Source organism: Carya illinoinensis, chromosome 3, assembly GCF_018687715.1.
Source record: "Carya illinoinensis cultivar Pawnee chromosome 3, C.illinoinensisPawnee_v1, whole genome shotgun sequence".
Classification (NCBI taxonomy): Eukaryota; Viridiplantae; Streptophyta; class Magnoliopsida; order Fagales; family Juglandaceae; genus Carya; species Carya illinoinensis.
Window position 1 is genome coordinate 32,082,040 of NC_056754.1, and position 21,325 is coordinate 32,103,364.

General features: G+C 37.1%; 1 protein-coding gene and 1 long non-coding RNA gene across 6 annotated transcripts; one reads left to right on the forward strand and one right to left on the reverse strand.

Moving 5' to 3' along the window:
* The first annotated feature begins 1,865 nt into the window (after positions 1-1,865).
* Positions 1,866-18,630, forward strand: LOC122304121 (probable galacturonosyltransferase 15). 5 transcript variants are annotated; one of them, XM_043116202.1, is made up of 7 exons: positions 1,866-2,097; positions 2,265-2,558; positions 2,778-2,821; positions 5,505-5,654; positions 16,204-16,782; positions 16,883-17,185; positions 18,060-18,229. In XM_043116202.1, exons 2-7 carry the CDS (start codon positions 2,339-2,341, stop codon positions 18,078-18,080), a joined length of 1,317 nt encoding a protein of 438 aa, XP_042972136.1. In that variant the 5' UTR covers positions 1,866-2,097; positions 2,265-2,338; the 3' UTR covers positions 18,081-18,229. The 5 variants fall into 5 exon arrangements, with proteins under 5 accessions (XP_042972136.1, XP_042972134.1, XP_042972133.1 ...); XM_043116199.1 differs by having other exon boundaries at positions 1,867-2,097; positions 2,238-2,558; positions 18,026-18,630; XM_043116198.1 differs by having other exon boundaries at positions 1,867-2,097; positions 18,026-18,630.
* Positions 16,074-18,143, reverse strand: LOC122304122. Its single transcript, XR_006240918.1, has 2 exons — positions 18,014-18,143; positions 16,074-17,494 (listed from the first exon to the last, which is right to left on the reverse strand). It is a non-coding gene; the product is annotated as an uncharacterized LOC122304122 (long non-coding RNA).
* Positions 18,631-21,325: the final 2,695 nt, after the last annotated feature.

Here is a 21,325-nt window from a genome sequence, read left to right on the forward strand (position 1 = left end):
ACAAATTTGAGATCTTGGGTTCTGTTTTGATTCTTGTCCTTTGACTCTCGAGAGGCAAATTAATAAAGCAGTTTTTCCCCCTTATCAGACAACTGGAAATTAAAGATTTGTTTTCATGGGTGATGCCTAAGTCAGTTGTAGAATTATTTGCTAGTTGAAAATGTAGCTTTAATGAGATCCATAGTAGCGTAATATGGAACTCAGCCCCATTATCTCTCACGTGGTGTATTTGGCATGAATAAAATGTATGGATTTATAGACATTGAACTCTCTACTGAAGCATTTTTCTCTTTGGGTCTTCATCTGTTTTCGTCTCTCTCTTGCTCCTTATTCCTTCGTCTATTTTTTTCTTTCAAAAATGAGAAATGTTCAGCGTGCGTCTCACCTTGAAGCATCCCTCATTCTCAGCTCCACAACCAAGCGACGACGCTGCAGCAGTTGGACGTAAAACCTCCATCACCAAGCATGAAACTAGCCGTGCCAACCGCTATGAACTTGCTCTAGCTTTCTGAAGCCAAGCCAACCACTCTGTGAGTCTTTACATCTGCCACCACAAAACCACCTTCATGGGAGCCTTTCTTCAATTGTTACTGAGAACCCAAATCAGCCACGAAGGAATCAACCTTAACCATTGCTCAGCCTTCATATCGCAGCTCTTCTACCCTTGAGCAATACAGTTTGTTCTATCACCATCTATTCATTGTATAGCACCCTAAGCGTATGTTTTTAGCTTCCCAAAACAGAGCATCCACCACCCACTATTTTTCCGCAACTTCTCCCTCATGCCGAGCGTAGCTAGCCTTGAAGCACCTTTTGCTACATCTCGCAGCTCTTCTACCCTCAAGCAATACGGTTTGTTCCATCACCATCTGCTCATTGTATAGCACCCTAAGCGTCTGTTTTTAGCTTCCCAAAACAGAGCATCCACCACCCACTATTTTTCCGCAACTTCTCCCTCATGCCGAGCGTAGCTAGCCTTGAAGCACCTTTCGCCATCACGCATCATCCTCCCGAGGTTAGCACTTTGACAGTTTTTTTTTTCTCCTCTTGGCCTGCTTTCTCGTTAACTCTCTCCATCTCTTACTCTAAAATCTCGCTCTCTATCTCTATGTCTTCTGTTACACTAATTTGCTGTCGCCACGCCACCCTTTGTGTTGTCACCGTTGCATTCCAACCAGCCCAATCAATCGCACAGTGTTCCTCTTTCTCTGTGCCTTTGTCTTCAAATGGGTGCACTGTTGCCACCTTTCATTTTCCTCTGTAAGTTTCTATGTAAATCCTTTGCCTTATTATTTTGTGGGTAACACTACCCATAGTCAGGGTCTGTTGGTAAGTCTCACCAAAAATAGTATTTTGGAAGATTTTAGCAGTCACCAAAACAAGTAAGTATCATCTTGAACATTTTTTTTAGTTTTTGAAGATGCTAGATGAAGCATGGCGAAGAGATAAGTGTTGTTCCAGTTTCACCAAAAAATCAAAACGCCTTGTTTTTGGAGAAGAATTTCAAATTTCATCTCCCCTTCCTCACGATAAGACGCACTGTTTTATTAAATTTTAATCCACTTCAGCCATCGGCGGTGGGCTAAAGCGCCTGAGAGAATCAATTCTCTTATTAAAATTGGATTTTACTAGAAAGGATTTAGGTTTTTTTTTTCGATATTTTTACCACGCAATGTGACGCCTGTCATTAACGGTTTTTTACGCGACAGAACTTTCTCACATGTTCTTTTTCAACTCAATTATCTGTCGGTGGAGGTCACATCAGTAGTTTCACGCAAAATGAAGGCCATATCAGACAATTTGTAAAGGTCCTTCCCAAATTATGTCTAACTAATTGCGCGTCCCTCTTCCCGCGGCTTTGGTTTTGGCTTTTCCCACTCTCACGCTGTCTCCCACTGTCTCTCTCTCTCGCCTTCAGTCTCTCTCCAATTTCATTTATTTTTATTTCCTAAACTTACTGAGTATTTATTGGGAATTGATATTGTTTTAATAGTCCGAACAAAAATATATGGGAGCGTGAACTATACCTCTTGAGTCTCTGACAAAGCTACCCAATTCTCTCGAGCTCCGCTGTTTGTCAAAAAATAGTCCTTACAGGTAAATTCTTGCTCTTCTAACCCAGTCCAATTCCAATGCTTTTCCGATTCGTTTTTGCGCTTCGCATCAACATTTCGATCTCAAGCATTCCTTTTCAGTGCGTGTATCTGTGTGTGTGTTATTTTTTTCTGTACCGACAGATCTTGCTTTGAAATGAGCATAAACAGGAATCAGCTGGAGTGAACCGACCGTTTGGAACCGTATTCATGGAATTGGAGGAAGTTCATAAAAGCTCGAGAACATGAAGTTTTACATATCAACGACGGGGATAAAGCGAGTAACGATATCGAGCTCCGGCAGCGCAGTGAAGGGATCGCCGCCGACTGCCACGGCGAGTCGTCGTATTCCGAGCCGGACTTTGCTGCCGGTGGTGCTACTGCTAGGGATCGCTCTGCCATTTCTCTTCGTGAGAATTGCGTTTTTGGTGCTCGAATCTGCCGCTGCCTGTTCCTCCCCTCTTGGTAATTATGCAATTTCGAGTAAAGTACGCTTTTGAGAATGTTGTGGAGGAATAGAGTGTGCAGTGTATAGTTGTACCTTATTCCCCAAAATGGTTATGTCTATGGATAATAACATGGACTTTCGTAGAAGGTACAACTACGCTTAGAATGACCTATGTCTACGTTAGAAGCTGACGTTTTTCTTTACTTATTTATTTATATTTTCGGTTTTATTGGCAGATTGTATAGGATGGAGGTTTTTCACGGGGGATGACGCATCTATGGTAAGTGTTCGAACTTCCAATACACACTGCTGAAAAATGAAAATTATATGCCTATAGAAAAATAAATTAATAATTGAAAATTATATAGAAAAGTAATTGAAAATTATATACCGTTTGCTCTAAATTTTCTTTAACTAGTCTTTTCCGTGCACCACACCTTTCGATGGTATCTATACTGTTTGTCTTGTGAGATGATTCGATACATTACATGCCACGTCTACTGCTTGTTATCATTTTAATGTTTTTTATTTTTTATTTATTTTTTACCTCTTAACGGGCAAAAGGTTTGAGAACTCTTTTTATTTCCGAGTGCGCCCGACTATCCTTATAGTTTAAAGATTATTTTGTAGCGGATTGATGTTATGGTAGCAGTTCATTAAAAATCTTAATTTCTTAAATTTATATGATTTTAAAATTATGTAATTATTCTTATTTTAAAAAAGTTGTAGAAAAATGTGAGTATATCGTTATTTTATTTTATATATATTTTTTAATGTTTTCAAAAGCTGTCTTTATTTAGTTATATAGATAAGTTATATAGATAAGATGAGATGAGTTAAAAAATTTAAAAATAGTAATAAGAGATAATTTATAAATAGTCTTGACTTTGAGTTAAGATTTTTATAGTATTACGAAAAATAAGAGAGAAAATAGTAAATAAAAAAATTATAAAGTTAAAAAAGAGTTAAGGAAATATTTTAATAATATTTTTATTTTGAGATTTGAAACAGTTAAATTATTTTTTGTGTTTTATTTAAAAGTTTAGAAAAATTAAAAAATTAAAAAATTAAAATTAAAAAATATTTATATTTAAATATTGAATTGAGATGAGATGAGACAAGACATAATATGATAAAAAAATTTAAAATGGTTATGAAATCATACCAGACAGTAGAGTGTCGCTGTAGAGTTGACACGATAAGGTGTCACGTGAGCTGTAATATCAATTTAAGGAACATATCATATACTCTAGGCGGTAGAGTTGACACGATAAGGTGTCACGTGAGCTGTGATATCAATTTGTGTAACATATCATATCAACTACAACTAGGTTGTACGTCCAGCATTTTCTAACGTGAATTAGAACAGTTTGCACAACTGTCTTGGATTAAATTCCCTTGAACTTTCCCATTTTTCATTGCACTTTTCTTTTCTATACGAATGAGAAGGATTTTGTTAACAATGTGACATTCACAGATCAGTTTGTTCATTCTTCTTACATCTTCCCGTGTGGCCAATTTAAGGGCCACATTTCTTTATTTTTCTTCTTGTGTTTTTTCTATGAAAGCTGCCAATTTTTCATGATTTTAATTTTGGCCTTGGTTGGCCGTTTGAAACTAACTTTTTATGAATTCCATACGCACCTTTTCCTATAATGGTTTGCCCTATGATTGTGCCGTGAATATTGCTTGATTTTTCAGCCAACTTCTTACACTAAGAAATTCTCAAACCTCTCATTTGAAAAGAAATAATAATAATTTTCAGTTAATCTGTGTTAGTAGTGTTACAGTATCTATAACCTGAGTGAAAAGGATTTACCCGTGTGGTAGCCTGCTTGGATTCACTTAGGGCTGGTTTGGGTATTAAACTATTTTGATAATATTTTATTGTTATTTATTATTTTATTATTATTATTTATTTATTTATTATTATTTTATATTTTATTATCATCTATAGAATATTTGAGGTCATTTCCGTATCCAGACCCCAACTGCTAGTGCACCCACACCTGGTCTATACAAATAGAATAATTGTGTCCTCTTTTCGTAAATTAGATTAAATGAATGGTGGCATTTTCGGTACCAAACAATATGCCGAGTATAATCCAAGGATAAGCGCATTTTGAGGCGCTGTCGGTTGCACTCTACCAGTTACTTTCTAGGACACGTGGCCAGTTGTTCTGCAATCATATTATTCCCATCCACTTGATCTTAATTTGCTTTTTTTTTTCTTTTTTTAATCTAAAACAAACCAAATAATTTGAAGAAACAAACAAAATTGTAATAATTGGTGAATTAGTTAGATGCGTCCGATGCGACGACGTCGTTATTATAAAATGTCTACGCTAAACCCTGAACAGTGAGGTGAGAAAATTTTAGATAAAAATTAAAAATTAAATAATATATTATTAAAATATTATGTTTAATATTATTATTATTTTAAAATTTAAAATAATTGAGAAGAATTAAAATCATTTTAATATTTAAAAATTTTGAATTTTGTTAAAGTTGCATTAAATTTGCATGTACCTGCCGGGAAAAAAATGGCTCGCCATTAATAATAACGCGGCTAGCACGGTTTTTCAGGGGTGGGAATCATTACATCTTTTGTCCGTTTCATTTTTTTTAAGGAAAATTCTTCTTGTCATCCTCACACTTCACACACCATATTTATTTTAATTTTTTTTTCATTTTTTCTATAATAAATATGTAGTGTGTAGATGATAAATAGAATAATTTAATTAGTTTAATAAGAATAAAATGAAATAAAAAATTAAAAAAATAAAAAATAATATTTTAATATATAAAGTGTGTGGTGTGGGATGATGTGTAGCATTCCTCTTTTTTTTAAATTGGAAAGGGACTCCGACTCCGACGTTAGTGTCATGGGAGTATTGATTGATTGAGAAATGGTCCATTGATGCGTTTGCTCCTTACCGTATGGTGATGTATGTACCGTACAGAAGCTCAGAGAAGAGCTAACTGGAGCGCTAGTTGAGGCAACGACGGGCAACGTTAACGAGGAACAAATAGAGTCGTTCAACGAGCTTGTGAAGGATATGACGTCAAAAGGACACGATATCAAGACATTCGCTTTCAAGACCAAGGCTATGGTACACGCATACCCCTCTCAACTTCTGTTCCTTTTTTTCTTTTTTCTCCTGTGCTGTTTGGTTTCCGAATAATCATAATTTTCACAGCATGAGAATAATCATAAATTGCATAATTTAGAAAACATAAGTAAAACTTTTGTAATATAAGCATGTTCCTTATTTTCAACTAACACATGCATCATGTTAACATTTGTAAAACTTTACTTGCCTAACGTTTCATATCATAAGGACATAGAAGGGGTTTACTTGAGAAGGAATGTAAACACTTCTCCTATATAGAAAATATGTAATGCTCATAAAGGATATGTTCATGCTACGTACTAACCTCATTTTCTAGCGTCCACGGTATCACTCCTTTTGCAATCTAGAAAAACGCTCATAATCATTACTACTACTTTTCATGGATGATCGATCACACAGTCACATGCGTGGTTGACTTGCTTAGCATGTAATATGCAATATCGTTTGTTTTTTATGCTCTTTGGTGTGTCAATTTAATCTTGAGTAAGCTAAAAAACCACGGTCCTATCCCACTATATATATGATAGGCCACGACGTTGGGAGAGGGGCCTTAAGCCAAATCCCAAATATTTGGGAGGAGAGTGGACGTGAAAGACTGTTGTGCTGCATGCAACGTAATGCAGCGGACTGGGCCATTAAGCACGTAAAGAAAAATGCAGGAGTACACTGGGTCATTAGCAGTTAATGAGAAGATCTCGCATGCGCCGACGACTGGGTCGCTCGTAGTAGAGAGTTTAACATTGCTTGATGTTTATTTTTCTGAGTGCATGTTATTTTAGTTAGTCATGTTTTCTGTTATTTCGAATGGTCGTGTTTCAGTTTCTAGTTATTGGCACTTGTCTTTTATTTAGGCACTATGTACGTGGCTTTTGCTTATTTAAGCAGCTAAGACTTATCAATGAGGGATCATCAAAAAAATATTATCCAAGCTGTGCGGTACTTTCTCACCCGAATAGAGAACAATTTACTTTAGCCTTTGTATATCAGAGTCAGGTTACTTATGGGAACCAATAAGGAATGTATTGAGCAGTTGGAGGCAGGGCTTGGAGGAGTGCAAGATGGGTTACACGAGAAGTAGGACACGCTCTCTTGTGGGCAAATTTTGAAGACGAACTCTGGGCTCTTTTTGGGCCTTCGAAGTGCGAAGATTTTGATGAAGCTCTTTTGAGGATAAGGTAGGATGGTTCTCTATGTGATTAATAGTGGGAATTCGAGTGCCTGGGCAATCGGGTACGTGGCTGGACGCAACGAGCTCTTGTAGGAACATTTATGGGTGGCTTAAAAACGGACATCTCGGAAGGTATCCGAATGTTTAAGCCTCAGACATTAAAGGATGCTATCAGCTTCGCGCAAATGAAAGATGATCAACTATCGAGACAAAACGTGTGTACATCCTCCACCACCAATGAGAGCCCCGTTAGCCCGTTAGCTTTTGCGCCAGCAACTCGGGCAGCACCAGCCGCACCTGCAGCTCCTATTCGGCCACTGACTTGGGATGAAATGCAGTGGAGGCGAGCTCAAGGTCCATGTTTTAATTGTAATGAGCATTTTACTGCAGATCACTGGTGTCAAGGGTCATGGCTACTCATGCTAGAAGGATACAATGGCAGCGGCAACATTATCTGTAAAGATGTCACCAAAGAGCAACCAACTATGGAGGGATGTGTCGTTCGAAATCGGCAATATTGTACCTTTGAAGTTACACCCATACCAGCAGCAAACGACCTTCAAATGGGTCCAGGTCCACCAGAAAATGGCTAGATGAAAAAACTATTGGAAATGTTCCCAACTGTGTGGGCCTTGAGGACAAGGATCCACTTGATGGGGGGAGTATTGATAGGCCACGAGGTTGGGAGAGGGGCCTTAAGCCATATTCCAAATATTTGGGGGGAGAGTGGACGTGAAAGACCGTTGTGCCGCGGACTGGGTCATTAAGCATGCAAAGAAAACGCAGGAGTAGACTGGGTCATTAGCAGTTAACGAGAAGATCTTGCATGTGCCGACTGGGTCGCTAGTACTAGAGAGTTTAACGTTGCTTGATGTTTATTTTTCTGAGTGCATGTTATTTCCGTTAGTCATATTTTTTTGTTATTTCGGATGGTCATGTTTCAGTTACTAGTTATTGGCACTTGTCTTTTATTTCAGCACTATGTACGTGGCTTTTGCTTATTTAAGTAGCCAAGACTTATCAATGAGGGATCATCAAAAAAATATTATCCAAGCTGTGCGGTACTCTCACCCGAAGAGAAAACAATTTACTTTAGCATTTGTAATATCTGTGTTGGGACCTATCAATATAATATGACACTTTTCTTAATCCTTGGATCATCATTTATATTTTTGAAAAAAAAAAAATTATAGGTAGATGAGCTGTGCCACCTCATCATAGTAGAATGGAGTGTAGTTTGTTGATTTTCCTTGTACCTTATCTCAATTGTTTCTTTATTCCTTCTATGGTCATTAGGTCCTCAAATATGACTTTCAAGTTTCTATCATGGGCTTAAGGACTTACTGCACTTAGCCTATAACTGAATCACTAACTCGTATTTGGGGTTCGTGTGGCTTTAGGTCCTAGAATGTATCTTTCAAAAGTTGTCTAGTTTGGCTTTATGATCACTGTACAGTGGAAGTCAGGTCTCGTTTTGGGCTCTACGTGTGAGCTTTAGGGCCCATTTGGGTGCTAAGATGATCTCAGATCATTTGAAATAGTTTCATACAGATGGATATACTCTCCATCCAAACACACAAAACTTCTTTCATCTAAAAAGACCTCACTTTTTTCATCTTAACTCAGCACTTTTCATTGATGGGACTTTATTATTTTTCCATCACTACCATTATAAGCCAATCATTGATGGGACCCACAAAACCCACTCAAACATCTTAACTCACTACTTTTCACAGATAAACTCAGATCTTAGCATCCAAATGGAGCCTTAGAGCTAAAAAATTGTGGAGTGCTAGTTTATGCATGCCATGAACTTGCTTGCTGAGAGTTTACCTTGCTAAAATTTCTAGGTTTGTCTCAGCTTGATCTGAGTCATTGGAAGAAAGAGTCCTCAGGAGTTAAAACCGTGGCCTTAAAGGCCTAGTGAATACCCCACCAAAAAGGACTTGATAGCAACCGTTCAAGTGCTGTTGTTCTGTTGCAGCAATGGAAAAAAGGTGGAGAGAGAGGGATGGGGGGTTATCATCATCCTCAGATTTGAAAAATAAAAGCTTGTTATATATCATGTTTTATACGTCAAATCATATGCTTAGATACAACATGGGGCCGGGGGGGGGGGGGGGGGGGGTTTAAGAGAGGTTTTTAACTAAGAAACTTTGCTACTCCAAAAGGTTAGGACTAGATGACTTACCTGTCCACCTCTTCTTTCCTTTGCCCAAAAGCTGAATCCTTGGATTCTTCTAGACCTAGAATTCTATGTTTCAACATATAAAAACTATAAGACTGTTAGGATCACAAAGCATAGGGAATTTTGAGATTTAGGTGTGATACTTGTTGAAACTTACCCTGGATTCAACTTAGAGATTGCATAAAGATTTGCAGCCTCTAGCAATCTATTAGGACTTCAAAAAGGTATTGTTAAATAAACAAAAAAAACTTAGGGTTATCATAACGATTTAGTTGCTGGAATTTAGGCAGTGACTTTCACTCAAAATTTGGAGAAGTAAACTCACCTAAATCACCAAAGGGATGCCATGTGATGGACGCCAGGGAACTGGCAATTAAAGGCTGAAGATAAAACAGGAAGTTTGGGTTAATGAAATTGGTCGATTTGATGAATGTAATGTTGCATGTAGTGTAAATGAAACGGGGTGTTTTGCATTTGTTTTTGTAAGGAAAACGATGTGTTGAGGGCCTTTGTCTTTGGGAAGGTGTTTGTAATTCAGTTGATATAAATACAGAGAGGGAAGGGGTGAGGGTCATTGAAGACTTTGGTGGTAGTTTGTAGAGGTTGGAATTACCTCGAATAATTCCATTTCTTGATTCTATAAAGTCCAAGAATGATTCTTTCTGTTATTTTCCATGTTTTTTGATCTTGATACTTAACAATTGGTATATGAGCCACTGTGAGGAGATCCAGAGGCAGTTGGATGACCAGCAATAGTCCATTCATTCCATCACGAACAGTTTAGATCAACTCATAATATGATTCATACATTAGTTGAGCATCATCGTGTGCTTCCTTCTGTGGAAGTGAACCAAAATTCTCATATGGGTAGTCAGGATGATAGATTTTCTTTATCAAGGGGGGTTAGATTGGATTTCCCTAATTTTGATGGAAATAACCCATCGGAGTGGGTTTTCAAAGTAACACAATACTTTGAATTCCATCAAACACCTCTTCATTAGAGGTTGTTAATGGTCTCTTACCATATGCAAGGGGAAGCCCTTATATGGTACCAGTAAAGATTTTAAGGAGCACTCAAGGCATATGCTGACTGTGTTGGGGGTCCTGAGACAGCACCATTTGTTTGCCAAGAGGTCAAAATGTGGGTTTACTATTACAAAAATTGATTATCTGGGACACTTGATATCTGATGGAGTTAAAGCCAATCCATCTAAGATATCAGCTATGTTGGAGTGGCCTGTGCCAGCTAATTTGAAGTCACTCAGGGGCTTTTTGGGGCTCACGGGTTACTATAGGAAGTTTATAAAGGATTATGTAATGATTGCAGCACCCCTTACATTTTTACTTGAGAAAAATTGCTTTGAGTGGACTGATGTGGCCACTTAAGCTTTTCAAAATTTAAAGAAGGCTGTTAGACAGCCTCCTGTATTGAGGTTTCAAGAGTTTTCTAAGTTATTCACAATTGAATGTGATGCAAGTGGATGTGGATTGGGAGATGTGTTAATGCAAGAGGGTCAACCTATTGCATATTACAGCAAGGCCTTCAAGAGTCAAAGGTAAAGCTTTGTTGTTATCAACTTATGAAAGGGAACTGTTAGCCCTTGTAACTGCTATACAGGAGTGGAGGCCATTCCTCCTTGGCCAGTCTTTTAAAATCAAGACTGGCCAACAAGGCCTCAACTTTTTGTTGGAGCAAAAGGTGGGTACTGAGTCACAGCAAAAGTGGGTGACTAAATTGATGGGATATGATTAAAGAGGGAAGGAGAATAAGGCTGCAGATGCCTTATCAAGGAAGTTTGAAGAGGAAGAATGAACACTGGCAGTTCTTTTATCCGATCCCACTTTGGATTGGGGAGCTTAAGCAGAGTTATGCACTTTCACAGGGAATTTAGAAGTTATGTTCAAGGCTTCAGAAAGGGGAACAAACAGACAAACATTATTCCTTGCATCAAGGGCTTTCACTAAGAAAAGGCAGAATTGTTGTGGTTCCAGATTCTGAATTCAAACAAAAAGTGCTAAACCACATCTATTCTGACCCTCAAGCTGGACATGCAGGCTACCACAAAACTCTTTAATGGGCTAAGATGGATTTCTAATCGAAAGTAATGCGTGGAGACATTAAGAAGATAGTGAGTGAGTGTGATACCTGTCAAATCACTAAGTATGAAGTTGTCCATCCTGCTGGCTTGCTATAGCGTAGGTTAGTCCATGGTCTGATATTTAGATGGACTTTATAGAGGGTTTGCCACTGTCACATGGGTTAGTGTAGTGTTTTCTGTGGTTGACTAAATATACCCTTTTTTCTCTCTGCCCCATCCTTATACTGCAACCAAGTTAGCCCAAGTGTTTTTCTCAGGGATGCCTAAAAGCATATTTTCTTACATAGATGCAGTGTTTACTAGTAAATTTTGGAAGGGACTTTTTGAGTTGCAAGACACTGCTTTAGCTTTCAGCCCTGCCTATCATCCACAAACTGATAGGCAGACTGAAGCTTTGAACAAATGCTTGGAGGGATACTTAAGGTGTTTGTAGGGTTTCAGCCCAAGCAGTGGAGTGTGTGGGTTCCTATGGCTGAGTGGTGTTATAACACCACAAATCATTCATCAACCCAGATGACTCCTTTTGAAGCCATGTATGGCTATGCTCCTCCAAAGTTGTCCTATGTTGCAGGGACAATAACTAATGCTGTTGTGGATTAGCACCTTAAGACTAGGGACCAGATTATGTCAGAATTGAAGGAGAATTTGAATAAGGCTCGAGAGAGGATGAAGTTCTTTGCAGATAAAGAAAGGAATGAAAGGAGTTTTGAGTTGGGAGACTAGGTATTTCTGAAGTTGCAACCTTATAGACAGAAGTTAGTAGCATTGAGACACAACCTTAAGCTGGCACCAAGATATTATGGTCCTTTCAAAGTTTTAGCCAAGATTGGGGCAGTGGCTGATAAACTGGACCTACCAGTTTCCTCAAGATCTCATCCAGTGTTCCATGTTTCATGTCTTGAAAAGAAGCTTGAGCAGCACATCACCTACAAACCTTGCCACCAGTGGACAAGGAAGGCTTACTTCAACCAGAACCAGAGCTGATATTGTAGAGAATATTAAAGAAATGGGAATCGACCTATCACAGAAGTTTTAATTCAGTGGAGAGGGGCATTACCAGAAGACAGTTCTTGGGAATCATTGTGGAAGCTGATGGAGTTGTATCCCCACCTTGTGGGCAAAGTGCTCTGAGTGGGAGGAATGGCAGTCACAAGCCTTGCGGTCAAGGTTTTGTTAAGTGGGGGAAATCGTCATTGATGTGGGAAGGGAACTGGCAGTTAAAAGGCTGAAGATAAAACAGGGAGTTTATATGTTAATGAATTGGGTCGTTTTGATGAATGTAAGGGTGCATGTAGTGTAAATGAAACGGGCGTTTTGTATTTGTTTGTGCAAGTATAATGGTGCGATGAGGGTCTTCTTCTTTAGGAAGGTGTTTGTAATTCAGTTGATATAAATACAAAGAGGGAAAGGGGTGAGGGTCATCGGAGACTTTGGTAGTTTGTGGAGGTTGGAATTACCTTGAATAATTCCATTTCTTGGTAGTTTGTGGAGGTAAGTCCATTTCTTGTGGAGGTTGGACTTACCTTGAATAAGTCCAAGAATGATTCTATCTCTTCTTTTCCTTGTCTATCTCTTCTTTTCCTTGTTTCTTGATCTTGATACTTAACAGATCAACAGATAGAATTTCTGTTAAGGAAGGAGAAAAGCTGCAATTTTTTGAATTTTTTTGGAGTTTTAGGGGATGAAAAAGAGCAGCATCAAAGGGGAGTTTAGGCTGAGTTGAAAAGGTTAGGGTTTTCTCGGGTTGCATACAGATTGAAGAAAAAATGGTGTTTTTAGGGCTTCCAAGAAGCTTGGCTACTTCCTTTGTTAGTAGCAAACGGGGAAGCCTTGATTTAGGACTCTTAAATGCTGGAATTTCTGGTTTAGTGCCTATCAGAAATTTGGTAAGTCTTTCTTCTCCTATACTAGAACCAATTAGGAAATTTTCGTCTACTTGCCTTCTATAACAAATCAGCACCTAAATCAATTCATTTTAAACCTTAAAACAAGCAGACAGCTGTTGGAGTTAGGGACATCAAGGCATTTTTCGAAAATTAGTCCCCAAAAATATGATCCCAAATTTGGAAGCCCTTGGGGCGTGCATATTATGACAGCGGGAAAAGATCAACTTATAACTGTTTTACAACTATCTTGCAACTCCATATTAAATTAAGGGTAGTTTTGTAAACTTAACTTATTTTTAATGGAGTGGCATGCTTGCGTAGAATGGGTTGTGAAATTACAAGATTGACACTAAATAACACCTTGAGGGGCGTGAATAGGTGTATGTCACAATTCTTTGTCCAATTTTAATTCATGTCAAATATTAGCAACAACTATTAAATATCGAATCAGCCCACACATGTATCAAATCACATTATTGAATTACATATAAATATGAATGATGAAGCAAACGAGGCCAACCATAAGACAATGATTTTTTTTGTGACTAAGGGAAACTCTTTAAAGAATTCTTTAAAGGTAAAAACCACTCCGGGTTAGCCTACCCAGAACAAATCAATTATACTATTTGAAGATTAATACAAGTTTTCTTACAAACCCTTATAACATGAAGCCCTTACTTCCACGACAAAATGACTTGGTTTGTCTCTACTGTAGTAGCAGCTGGAACTTCTGACAATCTTCAAACTTGGCTTCTTCCCCTAGTCCAATGGCTAAACTCACCTCAAATCACACTCACTGTCTTTGTATTTTGTGTGGTTTACAAAAACTCCAAGAGAGATAATTCTTGTAAAAGTCCCAAAACTCTTTTACTCTCTTGGCACACTTGGATGGATTATCACTATTGACCAAACTCTTTTCCAGTTTCCAAATCCCATTCCTGAAAATCTGCAGATGACCTGTCATGACAGGTTCCTGACTGGACACGAATTCTTCCTCAGATTTCCAGATAGCAAGGTCTTATCCAAACTTTGAATTTTGAGATGTTTAAGCCTTCATCTTCATCCAATACTAAATTTATCTATTTAAATAGACTATTTGTAGATAAATTTGATCTCATATTAGCCCTTATCTAAATCTTATCTATCAACGCAAACCAAATAACCAATGTTACCCATTGTTTTACATACAGAAAAAAATAATTTACTGATCATTTGCCTTCAATAAAAAATTTGCATGTGTTTGCATTACAAAAACTCTTTTATGGCCACAAGCTACAGATAAATAATAACAAAGAATCCAGCGACAGTAACATTGAGGCCACTAAAATGATCCATCGTGAAAAGTATAGGAATGATTAGAATAGCTGCAAAATAAACTTTGGATGAGTTTCTGGAACTGGGTAGACTTTTGATGATTGGAATACAGTAAACTTCGGATATTTCTGAGAAAACTATCTCTCGGCAGAGAATAGAGATGACGTATCAACTTATATACTAGTTTTACGGCTCATCTATACAAGGAAAGAAGGGAATGAAAGGAAGTAGAGCTACATTACTATACACTTCTGTAACATAACATTACAAACAAATATTAGACTTGATCTGTGACATGCAAGAATCATGGATGTTTTGCAAGCTAGACAACTTATTTCATTTGATGGAATTCTGTGAGGAGCTGTCTTCTGAAGATGTAGCGTTATCTTAAACTTCCTATGATTCTGTTTAAATTGATAATTGTTTTTGTCTTCGAAACATGTTGACAACTGATTGTTAATGCTAAAAGTAACATAATGATGTTGCCTAAGGCATAAAGGAAGTTGCAACAAAAAAATAAGAGGGTGTCATCATTGGAAACCTAGCTCTTGGAAATAAAAGAGATTGACAATTATAAAAGAAAACAAAAGGATCTCACCGCTAGCAAGGCATATCTTTGAAATAAAAGGCATTAGAAATAAAAGAAATGGAAAATATTGAGGGAACCACTTATTTGAAATGTTAGTATGTCATGAAGAGTTGAAGAATGAAGTGGCGGCTAAAGAGGAACATGGTGATAATTGTTGCTTGATGGTAATTGCGTTGTGAGATTGTTGTGAAAGTGAAATATTATGAAGGATAATATAAATTTTTGTACACTTTGTAATATTTTAAAAATCTGGCTGTGATAGGTAAATGGACTTGGAGATTCGAAAAAGAAGATCTTGATTAAAAGGTTGCCGCAGCTGTGACTATCAAAAGATCTATTCATAAGAGCTGGACTTAAGTTTTGAAGATGCAAGGGTGTACTTGAGGAGGCTGCTGTTAGCTGAACATAAAATCATGTTAGAATTCCGGAGCTTTGAAGAATGCTGTGGCTGCTTAAAATTTATTGAAGAGAATATAGTAGTGATGATTGTCGGTAGAGAGGGATTGGGCATGAGATTGTTGTGATGACGGCTACCATGATAGTTTTGTGGCTGCAACTGTTGGGGTAGATGGCTGGGTGATTGCGGATGCCATAGTTAAGAAGCCATGAAGGGTGCTCATAGAGATTGATTGAACTGCACCATATAAGATTTTTTACATATTTGAAGATTCATATGATGCAATGTCTGGTTCATAGAGCCTATAAATGCATAATTCAAACTCAGACTTCAAACATAAGCTTAGGGATAATTATATAGATAATATGTCACCAATGGTGATAAAATCCTATAGATTCTTGCATACCAACCTAATTTTCACTAGTTTAGATATAATGTACTGGTTATGGACCATTGCATCGTATACACTCTCTATCGTGTTGGTTTAAGCCTCTTATCCATATTTGATGTAATTCTACTGCTTTAGAAGTTTTTGTATTGCATATTGATATCATATTGTACCCTGTATCCTGGTCTTCTCTCCATGCATACCCATCCTAGTATTCTTGTATTTTGCGGAAATTATGGATCTTGATTTTTTGCTATTGATTCGCATGAAATGTGCAAAAAATGCCAGGCTGGTTGTTATTATTTTGATAATCGTAGCATGGATTGTGTATATTCAACTTTCAAACAAGAGGAAACTGTATGAGATTGGTTGAACATGTCAGATCAATGTGGATATTTGCATTAGTACTTTGAAGTATGAGATTGAATGAAAGCAAGACATATGATCATCATAATATGATGATTAAGCCTAAATCTACATTTCTTGTCTTGATATGCAGCTGCTAAGGATGGAGCATAGGGTCAAGTCAGCAAGACAGCGCGAGTCTATTTTCTGGCATTTAGCGTCACATGGTGTTCCCAAGAGCTTACATTGTCTTTGCCTAAAACTTGCTGAAGAATATGCTGTAAATTCAATGGCTCGATCTCTTCTACCTCCACCAGAATATGTTTCTCGCCTTTCTGACCCCTCATTTCACCACCTCGTTCTCCTAACTGATAATGTCCTTGCAGCGTCTGTTGTTGTCTCTTCTACGATCCAAAATTCAGCCAACCCTGGAAAATTAGTGTTCCACATAGTAACTGACAAAAAAACATACACCCCAATGCATGCATGGTTTGCAATCAATTCTCTTAAATCTGCTGTGGTTGAAGTTAAGGGATTGCACCAATATGACTGGTCTCAGGAAGTGAATGTTGGGGTTAAACAGATGCTAGAGATTCATCGCCTAATTTGGAAGCACAACTACAATAATTTGAATGAAGAAGATTTTGAATATAAAGGACACAAAAGATATCTAGAGGCATTAAGCCCTAGCTCCCTCTCCCTCTTGAATCATCTCCGAATTTATATCCCCGAGGTAGTCACCCAATATTTTCACTGAATCTTTTCTGAGTAAATGACACGTCAGATTTTCGCACTTGACAATTGACTTATCATGTGATTTTCATGGGCCACAGCTATTTCCAGATCTCAACAAGATACTATTCTTGGATGATGATATTGTTGTGCAACACGACATAGCATCTCTGTTGGAGTTGGATCTCAAAGGAAAAGTTGTTGGTGCAGTTGTTAATTCATGGTGTGGAGATGGCTGCTGCCCAGGAAGAAAATACAGGGACTATTTGAACTTCTCTCATCCAATTATATCATCCAACTTTGATCATGATCGTTGTGCATGGCTGTATGGCCTGAATGTATTTGATATAGAAGCTTGGAGAAGGACCAACATTACTGTAACTTACCATCAATGGCTAGAGCTTGTAAGTATATTCCCTCACATTTGTAGAAAAATTGTACATTCCCTCACACTTTCACAAGATGGTAACGAGAAACTGTTGTCAGAGTGATTTGCATATTGTCCTCGAGATGGATATAGCTAATGATTTTTTGGCATCATGTATTTCCTCCTGAAAAAAATTTTGTTTTGTGTTTTTCTTAGAAAATAAAACCATTCTTTTAAAGCAAGTAATATGGGAGAATCTTGCTTTTTTATTTTTATTTTATTTATTTATTTATGGTTAGAAGTGGTGGTTTGTACTTGCTTCTACTGTCCTTGGGTGATTAATGACCTGCAATTGGAAAAATATTGCTTATTCTTACTCCTTTGAAGTGGCATAGGGAAAGCAGCTAGAAACAGTGCGTAATAGATACAGAGAAGATAATGTTTGAGATTGAATTGAGGATAAGTTTTCCTTCTGATTTTTATTTTGCTTACGCTGCAGTTTATTATCCTTCCCCATCTGTTTCTTTGTGACAAATAGCATAATTAAGTTGTTCATGGCAGCTTTATTCAAACTACTGTCCTCCCTAAAGCATTTAGATTACCTTGCTGAAAAATTCAGCCATTTGCCAGTAAAATTTCCACATGGGCTAGGCATCTCCTACCTTGAAAAAAATGAAATCATCTCCTTCCGGCATGTATGGAGATTAATCATAAATTTCTTATGCTATATTGTCCAAACCCAGTTTCGAATAGATATTGTGGGGAATATCTCTCTAGGTTTCACTGGTCTGATGGATAAATATGCTTACCATGTTGATTAGAAAAGGAAATAATTTTCCCTTGTTTGTTGCTATAATATTATTACCTCATATCACAGAGCCTCAAATCTGGGTTGGCATTATGGCATCCAGGAGTCCTTCCACCTTCCTTGATAGCTTTCGAGGGTCATGTGCATCCTATTGATCCATCATGGCATGTTGCCGGATTAGGCTATCAATCAACTGAAATTCATCGAGAGATATTGAAAGATGCTGCTGTAATACATTTCAGTGGGCCTGCAAAGCCATGGCTCGAGATTGGGTTTCCGGAGGTACGAAGCATTTGGAATAAATATGTAAGTTTCTCAAACAAGTTCATTAGGGAATGTAGGCTCATGGGGTGAAGAGAGCAAAGTTCTCTCACTCATATATTCATTTTGGGCAAAACACAGAGGTACGATATGGGACCAGAGAGAAGGAGGTTTTGCCTTCAGTCTCTGCTCACACTCACCTCTGCCTTGCACAATGTTGGTTAATTCTTGTCCATGATAGATGTTAGCCGAGGGTTCCACGCATATGCAATATACCATCGGTAGGGTAATGTTATAGCTCTCTAACAATATTGTAATTACGTTTAGCAAGGTAATATGAAATCACTTACGCTGATGATGAAACTATTTTTTGTTATATATTCAATCTCTCTTCAATATAGTTGTAGTTGGTACATTGGTTTGCTGTTTGAGATTTAATGGGTTTGTAATAATTAGAGGCCGTTTGTATAGTGAGATAAGATAAGATAATTTTAGATGAAAGTTGAATAAAATATTATTAGAATATTATTTTTTAATATTATTATTTTTTAAAATTTTTTTATCATATTGTATATGAAAATTTAGAAAAATTATAATAATAAGATAGTATTTTTCAATCCAAACGGCATCTAGTAGGTTTTCTTTCTTTCTTTCTTTCCTTTTATTTTTTATTTTTTATTTTTTATTTTTTATTTTTTAAAGCACTTTGTCAAATGTTAAGGCTGGAGAAATAACCAGGAGCAACAGTAGTAACAGGAATTAGAATTTTCACTCTTTTATTGGCTCACACAAATTCCACTCCGTCTTGTTTCTTTTATTAAATTAGTCGTTTATAAATATAAAATTACATTAATTATTAAACAATATAGTCTATAAAATTCGGTCCGACTAGTATAAATTCATATAAACCCAAATAATTTGATGTTTATTATTTTATTTAGTATTATATTTTTACAACGACCATATATACTTATCAAAGTAGGTTCAATGCAAATAAAAATAATGTTACAGTTAGACTAAGCGCGAAAATTGTGAACAGACTTGAACTCTTAAAAAGAGTTGTTTCATAAACAAAAGCTATAAATTGGCGATACAATCGAGTTGGGTGCATGTTTGAATGAAAATTGAAGAGAGTTTGATCTTTCATTACTTTTTTCGAACCCAACTCATTTACAACTCTATATATTACTGAATGAATGCTGCTACGGCCACCACTGGGCTCCTGCTAGGTCAAAAAAAAATTTGTTTTATTGTTTTTTTTTCACATTATTTTTTAATACTTTTAAATATTTAAAAAAATATAAAAAATTTACAATAATATTAAATAAATTTTTCTTAATCATTAAAAAATAAAAAATAAAATAAAAAGCTGGGAGCGGTAGCTCGGGATCCCCCAGCGGGGGATCTAGTATTATTCTTACTGAATTTGTGTCAACAAATTAACACTCTTGTCGTTGAGGGAAAGTGTCCTCAGAACCCTTAGTGATTGGGGGGTGCGGCATTAGTTTCTGACAAACATTGTGCAATGTAGGTACCATTGGACAATGTTCGATACAAGGCAGTTCAACACCTAGAAATTTCTTGCTCTAAATATAATAACAGGGGCTTGCAGTTGCAGCCACTGGGAACGTAAAAAGACTTTGCGTAATTTATTGTCCAGTTTTCCTATTAACTAGTCGCATAGTGGAGAAAATTACTAAATTTACTAAGAGGAAATCTTCTGACCGCCCGTCTAATAAACCCCAAACAACACCCATCCAATGGGTGAATGACAAATAGGCTGTCCATTTTAATTATCATGTGCCAGTAGACTACATGACCCATGGAAACAAAATTCATCCTCTCTCCAGTCTCCCCCCCCCCCCCCCCCCCCACCCCGGTCTCCCATTCTCTGGCACAAAAACCAGCCCTCTCTCCACCCACTCTCTCCTTGGACTAGACCAGAAGCAAGCCTGCAACTGCAGGGAAAGATCCCAAAATAGTGTTAGGTCAATTTTCAAAGCAACGGACCACAAGAGGTTTACTTTCTTTACCCAACAGTAACATGGCCATTTGATCCCATCCAATCATACTGTTTCTAACTGTCTTAAATGCTCCAGATTCTCCACCCTTGGGTCATTATATCAGAAGGGTACCTTCTCTGCTATAAATACAGAAGCCTCCCTTCTCGGAAAACCCAAGTGAACACATTCATAGTTACATATTGGTGGGTGTCTATTATTTGGTGGCCGACGGAACAGGTGGCAAAGAAATAGGTGATGACTGAGCTGGTGGTGAAGGATGTAACGCCCCGGTCCAGTTACTTCTTGAAATTTAAAAATCATATTTCATCAAATTATTTACAGACTCTAAAATTTAAAATCATCAAAATACTACAAATTCTTTTAATAAAATCCACCAATCCTCAGAAGATATTCTATGAGTAACCCATGGTCTATAGAATATCTTCAAATAATCATCTCACCCATATTCCATAATCTTGATCCTTAATTAGCTGAACTATTCCAAAATCATCCGAAAAATATTGTGGAAATAAGGATGAACTATTAACAACTTAGTAAGCAAATAATATATATTAGTGTGCAAACATGAGCATTTACAGAATTCAAAATACCGAACAAAATATTTTTACTTTTTATTTTTAGAGTGCAGAAGCAGAAACATGTTATCAAAAAATGTCAGAGTGAAACTTCAAAAAATTCTCATTTAAAATTAATTCCTTTAGCATAGCATAACTGAACATCATCATACCAGAACATCATATCATATTAGAGATCATATGTTAACCTCTGTGGTAGGGTTGTGCAAACTTCAGTAGCTAACTGAGTAGAAACAGAATGTGAATATTCCCCTTATTATTCTCAGAACCTCGAGTGTGCACACAGGAAAGCCCACCAGAAAACCACTTAGTTTTCAAAATGGGTGCATCAAAAACAAAACGGTTGGTACCAACCCAAACAAAAGCTACTATTAGCACTTGTGGTAGGTCAAACAGATCATCATCCACAAACCACATCTCAAATTCAGAATGTCATGTCAAAATCTTTTAGGAATCACATCATATTATATCAGAGCTCAGAACACAAAAATATAATTTATGCACAAAAT

Excerpts from the sequence above, each read along its gene's own strand:
- LOC122304121 (XM_043116199.1), top strand. The coding sequence starts at position 2,339 with ATGAAGTTTTACATATCAACGACGGGGATAAAGCGAGTAACGATATCG. Across the intron at positions 2,559-2,777 it reads TGCCTGTTCCTCCCCTCTTG|ATTGTATAGGATGGAGGTTT; the intron begins GTAATTATGCAA and ends TTTTATTGGCAG. Across the intron at positions 16,783-16,882 it reads TCCGAATTTATATCCCCGAG|CTATTTCCAGATCTCAACAA; the intron begins GTAGTCACCCAA and ends CATGGGCCACAG.